Below are 9013 nucleotides of genomic sequence, written 5' to 3'. Positions count from 1 at the left end.
TGCAGGAGTTTAAGTATTTGGGGTCAACAGTCCAGTGTGACGATGAGTGTAGGGAGTAGGTGAGTGCAGGCAGGTTGGAATGGGTAGACAAAGGTGTCAGGAGTGTTGTGTGACAGAAGATTGGCAGCAAGAATCAAAGGAAAGGTGTACTAGACAGTAGTAAGACCAGCTATGTCATATGGGTTAGAGACTGTAGCAGTGAGGAAAAGACAAGAGGCAGAGATGGAGGTAGCAGAGATGAGGATGTTGAGGTTCTGTTTAGGAGTGACCAGGATGGACAGGATTAGGAATGAGCACATCAGAGGGACAGCTCAGGTCAGCTGTTTTAGGGACAAGGTCAGAGAGGCCAGATTGAGATGGTTTGGACATGTGCAGAGGAGGGATAGTGGTTATATTGGTAGAAGGATGTTGGAGATGGAGCTGCCAGGCAAGAGGTCAAGAGGAAGGCCAAAGAGGCGATATATGGATGTGCTAAAAGAGAACATGAAGTTAACTGGGGTGAGAGTAGAGGATGCCGGAGATAGTTGGAAACGGATGATTCGCTGTGGCGTCACGTAACGGGAACAGCCGAAAAAAAGAAGAAGTCTATACAATATATTCTAAATTAATAAGCTGCAGGTCACCAACACATTTATAGACCATGTTGTGCAATGGTAGCTTATACTAGTTAATTTTCTAACAGATTGTGTTGATTGTATGAAAAGCTGTGTGTACGGTATGAGTGTAATAATGAACGATGTCTAGCAAGCACATACTTGTGGTATTCTCTGGGGGTAAAAAGTAGCCATGCTTTAACTTATTTAGCTGGTAGTTAGGTTTAGCATTATATAAAAGGTAAATACAGGAGAATGTGAAGGCCTTTCTCTGTGTCGATGTTTTGTGTGCAGTATAATTTCTTGGTGTCAGTACGTACCAGCATAAACTTTATTTGTATCAAACCTGCTAAATATACTAGTGTATATACTTGCACCAGCCACTCTATTAGGTACAGTAGTTGTTGCAGCCCCACGTTGCTTTATCTATACATAAATGCAAGATAATTCAGGTTGTAAAGTAACGTTCTGTATAATATACACTCAGTGGCCACTTGATTAGGTACACCTGTACAATTGTATGCAATTCAGTAATATTTTTTTTGGATAAATTCAATAAACTGAAACATTCAGAGCTTCATAAACACAGATGTTAAAGTGGATGTGTTGATTTGAACTACATAGAATTGTACAAGTTTACCTAATAAAGGGTTGGTGAGTGTATAAGGGTTGGTTCAGTTTGGAACAGCATTCACTTGTTAGTCTTTAATTTATGACAAATTCACTATGTCCTCAGGTAGATTCTTGTTAGAGCAGCACCCATGTTTGAGTTTACAGAAATAAGATGTCAGTGAGGTGAAATAAAAACATGCACATCATACAATATGTTCAGAAATCTAGTTTTAATTGATTCGTGTCCTGCACCAAAATAGGAGCATGATGACAGCAGCTTATTTTAACTGACAATTTAATACCCCCCTTTTTTTTTCAAATCGGAAAACTGTACATAAAGTTAGAGAATAATTGTTGTTCAGATGTTTTGTGTCCAACAGTCCAAAACCTTAACCTTCAATTTACAGCTGTAAAAAAAAATTAAAGTCCTCAAGATGCTGGACTCCTAAATTGTTTTCTCAAGAGTCACAGAAATCCAACTAGTTGTTGACTGACCAATCGTTCTCTATAATGGTTTCACCATCTTTTCATCCATAGATATGTCCCTTCTCAGGCTGACGTGGCGATTTTTGAGGCGATCTCATCACCGCCCTCAGCTGACCTGTGCCACGCCCTCCGCTGGTACAACCACATCAGGTCCTATCAGGACCAAAAGAACAGGTAAGAATGATGATGTCATCGGTAGGGCTACACAGGTGTGTGGCATCAATGACTTAAACCCTGCCTCCCTGTTTCCTGTCAGTCTTCCAGGTGTGAAGAAGCCTCTGGGCCAGTACGGCCCTCCAGGTGTGGCTGATACCACCACTAGCTCTGTCCCTGCTGCTGACTCAAAGGATGATGACGACGATGACATTGACCTGTTTGGCTCCGAAGACGAGGTGAGGTCCATGATGTCATGAGGAGATCAGGGTAATGCCATTTATAAATGGTGATCAGCATGTTTACCATTTGCCCTGATATTTTTCTTACAGGAAGACGCAGAGGCAGCTAGGTTAAAGGAGGAACGTCTAGCAGAGTACGCAGCGAAGAAGGCAAAGAGTGGGTTGCTACACACTGAACAGAGTCATTCACATCATCAGACACTATATTGATTAGTGAAGAGACAAAAGGTTCTTGTGGCTCAGTTTTTCTTAACCCAGCTTGTTTACTCACTTGACACAACAACTTGCAGGCTAAATGTTCTGCACATTATTGGAGGGAAGAAGAAAAATCAGACCCATGCCCTTATTGGATGACAAACCCATGGGTTTTCATAGCTGCAGTTATTTTATAAACTGGAGAAAAAACATCTGACTTCTTCAGTAGTTAAATGTTTTGAGAAGTTGCCAAATCAGATTATCATAACCAACCACCAATTACTGAACTGCCACCTGTTGGCTGGATTTACCACAGTGACATCACTACAACCTGATCAATACTTAGTTTGATTTAAGATGTATCGTCAGTTTAACAAATGTTCTGCATGTTTGATTTTGTAGCTTCACCCACATCCTGCAGTCTTGACCAAGACCCAGTGACATGGTTGTGCTGTGATTGTCAGACTCTTTATGATGAATATTTGATCACCATCTTTCGGCTGACAGCTTGATGGACACCTTATTTACCTGATGAGTCTTGAACAATCAGAGCTATTGTTCAAACCTGTTGTTTAGAGCTGTTTCCAGGGTAACTGACTCTTCCTCTCCTCAGAGCCTGCCCTCATCGCCAAATCTTCAATCCTATTGGACGTCAAGCCGTGGGACGATGAAACAGACATGATGAAGCTAGAGGAGTGTGTCCGCAGTATCCAGATGGACGGGCTGGTCTGGGGACAGTGTAAGAATACTACATTCATAACTGTAGAACTACAAACAATGCTTTATGAAGAAGAAGAAGCAGTAATATTCAATAAATAGTAAAATCCTGGCTGTCTGTTGGCAGTGTTTTAGCCTGGACTTACCAAGTGAGTTATAAGGCGGGACATGAATATTTTGATATTTGTTCGTTGGGTAGGTAATCGATTTTCAATTTTAGCATTTGAATATTCAGGCCTTCTGCCCCCTGCAGAAATACAGTAGATCAATGCTGTTGGCAAAGCTCTGTGTGGAGATTGTCCAGGTAGCAGCCTGTGCCGTTTGTTGCTGTTTCTGGTTAAAATATCAACCAGTGGGCTCATACAGCTGCGTTTACTAACGTTAACTCTGTGACTTAAATTGATGATGGGACAAAATGAAAGTGGCTGCTGCTGAGTTTGTGACCTTGCTGCAGCCAGTGGACAGACAACATGCTGTCTGTTAGCCAAAGATCGTTTTGAGGTAAAGAGGCGTCACTCTGTAACACCTCTGAATATCACCCATATCCCCCCCACCTACCACAGTCAATATTCGCCAATTATTACCACCAAGTATCGGGAGCCCAAAAGCTGCCATTCGGGACAGCCCTAGTGAGTTGTGTGAAAGTGGTTTAAGTTTTTTAACTTTGTTGTTGCTGCTCTGTTGGCCAGGTCTCTCTTGCAAATGAGATTTTGAATCTCAGTGAGATGCTACCTGGTTAAATGAAGAAAACTCATTTCTAAATGACTAACTGCCAAAACTTAAATCAAATCAGGTTTGCGGTAAAATATTTTCTCGCTCAACTGAAAAGAGATTTTCCTGGCATAAATGCTCGTAAGTTCACCACCAGTGTGTAGGCTTTGATTGGAAAATAATGGGTGTGGGTGTTTTGACATGCATCACACCGCCTGTGTGCAGTGCCCTTAAAACATTTACAGGAACTCATCCTCACAGCAGAACAGCAAACACAATTGGGTTAAATGCAATTGATCAGTATGGATAAGCAGAGCTGATGATGATCCAATTCACCATCTTTCGGCTGAAGACGTGATGGACACTTCATGATCTGAAACTCTGGATTCTATTAAGAGGTTTAAAAACTAACAACTTAAGTGGTGAACACTGAAACTTGTTGATCACAGCTCCATTCAATAATCATGTGCATTTGTTTTTGTTTTTATCTCCTGCAGCAAAACTGGTCCCGGTGGGCTATGGTATCAAGAAGCTGCAGATCGGCTGTGTGGTTGAAGATGACAAGGTCATTAAAAATTAAACTATTTTTGGTCAATAACAGCACTAACTGGGAAAGTGTTATGTTTACTTGTAAGATGCACATTATCAGCTTTTTCTTCATTGTAAAGTTGTAAAATACATTGTAAAGTGCATTTTTTTTATACAACTAAAGTTTTACCTGCTTTTGGTTTTATTCTGTCATCTCTCATCTGTCTTGTACCTGTGTTTCCAGGTGGGCACAGACATCCTCGAGGAGCACATCACAGCCTTTGAGGATTATGTTCAGTCGATGGACATTGCTGCTTTCAACAAAATCTGATATGACAACAAACATCATGCTAATATAATAAAAAGCACTTCAGCACAAAATAGTCTTTGGTCTGAAGATTTAATTGACTTCAAGTGTCTCCACAGAGAAATTTAAACAGACTGTTTAATGTGTCAGATGTCCAAAAACCTTTTTAGAATTGTAGCTTTGTGTTTTTTTGTTAGTTTTTTTTTTAACTACAGGTAGACAGTTATTTTGTGCTGATTGTCATTCTCCACATTGTCTATCCTTCCACTCATTCATTATCTATACCATTTATTCCTGAACAGGGTTGTGGGGGGCTGGAGCCTATCCCAGCTGATACTGGGTGAGAGGTGGGGTACATCTTGGATAGGTCGCCAGTCTGTCACAGGGCTTCACGTTGTCAAGTACATTTTTACTTATACAGCCCAAAGTCACAAATGTTGCCTTAAGGGGTTTCACAATCTGTACAGTGTATGACACCCTCTGCCCTTAGACGCTTGAATCAGATCAGAATCAATTCCCCCAAAAAAGCCTTTATGGAAGAAGCCTTGGGAAGAGTAACAGGAAGGAAATAAGAAATGGATGTTGTGTATAATTGTGATTGTCCACACTGTAAAACATTATATATCTGTATATTGTAATGCATACAAAGAACACTATAAACACGAACCCTGCAGGACAATCCAGTTTCCAGGTGCCTCCAACAGACTACATTTTGTTCATGTCCTTTGTAGAGTACGGGAATGATAAGAGGCTGGGACTCCATGAGGATCCAGACATGAATGGGCACCAAGAGCCAGACTAGAGAAAGGTCCCGGGTCCAGCACAGATACACATACACTATATTGCCAGAAACTGTGATCCAGGCCTTCTCGTCCAACATCAGTGTCTGACCTCACAAATGTGCTTCTGGAAGAATGGTCAAATTCCCATTAACACACCCAAACCTTGTGGACAGCTTTCCCAGAAGAGTTGAAGCTGTTATAGCTGCAAAGGGTGGACTGACATCAAATTAAACCCTATGGATTAAGAACTGGTTCTTACTCAAGCTCATTTGCATATGAAGGCAGATGAGCGAATACCTTTGGCAATATAGTGTATATTAGTTTAAAAGTGAAACCCTGTGAATAAAAACATTTACAAGTAATTAAATGTCACTGTATACATTACACTTGTAGTTCCCGATCTGACCTGGTGGCGGTAGCACCTCTGTGCTGCTCATGGTGCTGCTCTGTTACTTTCCCGCTCTGACGGATTTTGTGCAGCAGAAGAAGAATCAGACCGGAAACTAAACAGTCGTGGAGCAAGCGCACAGCGGAAGAAGCGTTCAATATAGTAATATAAGCAACAAACAAACAGCTACAGGTAAATAATCTCATTGTTTGTCGTTTTTTTTAACAATCCACGTCATTAACCTGAATCAGTTAATCAGCACCACTGTAGGGTCAGTGCGCAACGCACAAGCCAACAACATGCTAACAGCTAGCCGGCTGCTAACGTTAACAGCTACCGTAACCGAGGGCCACGTCACCAGCGACGTCACCGTAGTCCTCGTTAGTCCGTTTTAACCCGGATTTAACGATCCTGGGTTCAAAGCGACAGGTCAGCTCCTTGCTGTCAGCCAGTCAGAGCGTAGGTAGAGCTGAGCTATAAGTCGTCCGACAGGTGAGGACAGCCTAAAGATATAGTAAATAAAGTGCCCCTGACATGCTCATTTTGCCTGTTTCCAGCCATTTAATGTTTAGTCTTGGGTACCTCTAGATTAGCTTGGTACCCCCCCATAACTCCAAATAGTTTTTAATTGTTTCAGAATCAGAGAGCCAAAAGGCCTCTTCCTTAAAACGAGAGGATAGTTCGTGAACCGTGATGGTATTAGCTAATATGAATTTAAACTCCACAGATAAGTAAACAACGGTATATATACCAATGAAACGAGATGTGTAACACTCTAAACAAAGCGGGTAATTGACAAACCCCATATTTTAACTGGCATAATGCAGACATACTAACTTCTCCAGCCTTACAACAATTCTCTCTAAACCAAAATGTTGACTTGCGCATATAGTTTTTTACACTGTCTGTAGATGTACTTATCTGAGAGATCATTGGTTATGTGATGTGATTTAATGTCCTTACAATTCCTTCAGGGCAGCACCAGCCAGAACGAAATCAGGGAATACTCCTTTCCGGTCTTCCTTGCTTCTAATAATCATAGTTTTACTCAGATCAGTATTGTATTTAATGACAAATTCTACCCTATATTGTGAATGACTCCCCAATAACTGTTGAAGACCAGCACTGCATGGACTGAAAATCACCAACTCATCAGCATAACATGAGGTGGCTAATAAGGGAATCACCAGCCATACATCCAGGTCCACAGCTATTCAGTTGCACTCAAAGATCATCCATTTACATGTTGAAGAGAAATGGGGATAATATCCCACCTTGTCTAATCCTATTATTTGCATGGAAAGGAGCAGATAAAAGAATTACCCCATTTTACTCTCACTGCCTGTGCATACCAAAACACCGGGATTCTCACTAGACACCTAGGCACACCTCTTTGGCATAATTTGTTAAATGATTTATGATGGTTAATATGATCAAATGCTTTAGAAGCAACAATAAAACTGTTGAATTTTGTTGATTATATTTATCTAAAGCTAAAATACACTTATCAGTTCAATGCTTCCATTTAAATCCAAATTCAGTAGTAAAACTATACAGTTCTAACTTATCCAGTAGGATCTCCAGCACTTTAGACGGGGTAGAGGCCTATAACTCTCCAGACTATTTAGTTTGCCAGCTTTATCTGGCTTATTAGTTGACTCCTAAATGTTGAGGAAGACAAAACTGTGGGAGGTCAACGTCTGTTTAGCAACAGTCACAAACATGCTACTGTACATTTTTATTAATATAACATCAAAATTTATATCAATGACACTGTTGGAAATGAACGTTTAACTGAACTAAAGGTCAGATCAGTGAAGCCACCATGAGTATTTTGCTATGTCATGGAAAACACATAATATTCTGTTTATGTAGTTTTTAATGTAAAATTTCCTTCTGTTCACCTGATGTCTACAGCTCATCTTGTTTTGTCTTTAGTCTATTATTACGAAACCGTAGTCTGATGTGCTACTCAGTTATAAATAAAGGTTTGATTGATTGATCAGTTAATGTGGAGATCTGGCATTGATTACCGTATATTTATATGAATTCATATGAGCTTGTTTTTCTCTTCAGGCTCATGGACTCTCCAGCGGTCTCTCTTAGTGGGTCACCACTGGTTACAGCATGGAGGGGTCTGATTGGATGGACAAGTCACTGACTGCACTGCCTCCAGGTGAGATTTTGTTAATGCTTCACTCATAAATATCTCATATTTGATTGCTTACATGTATTATTTATAGTATCACTTAGAGATGCACCGTCACCGGACAAGGCCGGTCACAGCGAAAGCTGGCTGTTTCCAATCTCCGCCGATTGATTGGCGCATCTCTGAGGTCACTTTTTAGTCATGGATAAGTTGATTGACAGAAAATTAAAATATTTTGAAAAATAACTGATTGAACACTTTAAGCATTTTAAGCAAGCGCACAGAATACTTGTAACAACCATCCAGTAAACAAATAACTGTGGGTCACACAAAATGAGACGTTTGAGATGTCCGCAACATTTAATTGACCAAATAGTAAATCAATTAATCAAGAAAATAATGAGAAGGTTAATCAGTAATAAAAACAGTGGCTGCCTTCACACATTTTACTGCTGTTTTTAATTCCCGGACATGCAGTAGGTCAAAGGTCAAAGTGTTTATTTTGTCATATGCACAGTTAGGAAACATGTTTCCCTGTACAATGAAATTCTTACTTTGCCATCCACATGAATGCCACAAAATACAAATGAAATATAAAATAGATAAATAAGTAACACAAAATTTAAGGCACTTTAAGCAGCAAATGCAGCAATCTAATAAAATTCTATAAGTTGAGAAATTCCACTTTTTTACAATGGCACCGGTGGATGATGTTTTTTTTATAAGCTTTATTGAAAATATACATAACAAACAAAGCAATATAATGTTTTCATAATATGGTGGGGGCACCAGTGGATGTCAGGCAAGCTCACATGAACGTGCAACAACCTGGAAATTATGACCATTCAAGGAAATCCTTAAACTATCATGTAAAACTTAATTTTGTTAGAAAAAAGGTGTGGTGCGTGAGAGCTTGTGAGACATGTATAACCCAAGTTGCCGAGCACCTAATTTTTTTGAGCTTCAGGTCATGTCTAAGATGATAATTCTCTGTTATAACGTGGTAGATAAGTCAAAAAACAAGGAAAAGCGCCATGGGCTCTTTAAATTTGGTGGAAAACTGATGTTAAAAGCAGAAGAAACCCGCACACACTGATCTCTGGCCCTTTGCTACATGTTTGTTTTTTCTGTTTGATCACAAATATTTCAG

The 9013-nt window shown here is 40.0% G+C and overlaps 2 protein-coding genes across 3 annotated transcripts in view; both read left to right on the top strand.

The window, feature by feature from the left end:
- The window catches only part of eef1b2 (eukaryotic translation elongation factor 1 beta 2), a 6068-nt gene extending 1448 nt beyond the window's left edge, over nt 1–4620 (top strand). The window contains exons 2-7 of the mRNA XM_020619161.1: nt 1743–1865; nt 1948–2083; nt 2177–2243; nt 2895–3020; nt 4207–4274; nt 4482–4620. Coding sequence (XP_020474817.1) covers nt 1743–1865; nt 1948–2083; nt 2177–2243; nt 2895–3020; nt 4207–4274; nt 4482–4568 — 607 coding nt within the window. The 3' untranslated portion in view covers nt 4569–4620. The remainder of the gene's footprint in view (nt 1–1742; nt 1866–1947; nt 2084–2176; nt 2244–2894; nt 3021–4206; nt 4275–4481) is intronic.
- A 1154-nt stretch (nt 4621–5774) lies between these two features.
- The window catches only part of zdbf2 (zinc finger, DBF-type containing 2), a 15338-nt gene continuing 12099 nt past the window's right edge, over nt 5775–9013 (top strand). The window contains exons 1-2 of one of the 2 annotated variants that reach the window (XM_020619132.1): nt 5775–5906; nt 7791–7890. The gene's annotated coding sequence lies outside the window, so the exon portion shown is untranslated. Of the gene's footprint in view, nt 5907–6144; nt 6207–7790; nt 7891–9013 lie in introns of those variants that run through there. The other variant, XM_020619133.1, reaches the window with a different exon arrangement.

This window comes from Monopterus albus, unplaced genomic scaffold (assembly GCF_001952655.1).
Source record: "Monopterus albus unplaced genomic scaffold, M_albus_1.0 scaffold215.1, whole genome shotgun sequence".
Taxonomy (NCBI): Eukaryota; Metazoa; Chordata; class Actinopteri; order Synbranchiformes; family Synbranchidae; genus Monopterus; species Monopterus albus.
The sequence above is the reverse complement of the archived record's forward strand: the minus strand, read 5'-3'. Positions and strand labels throughout refer to the sequence as shown.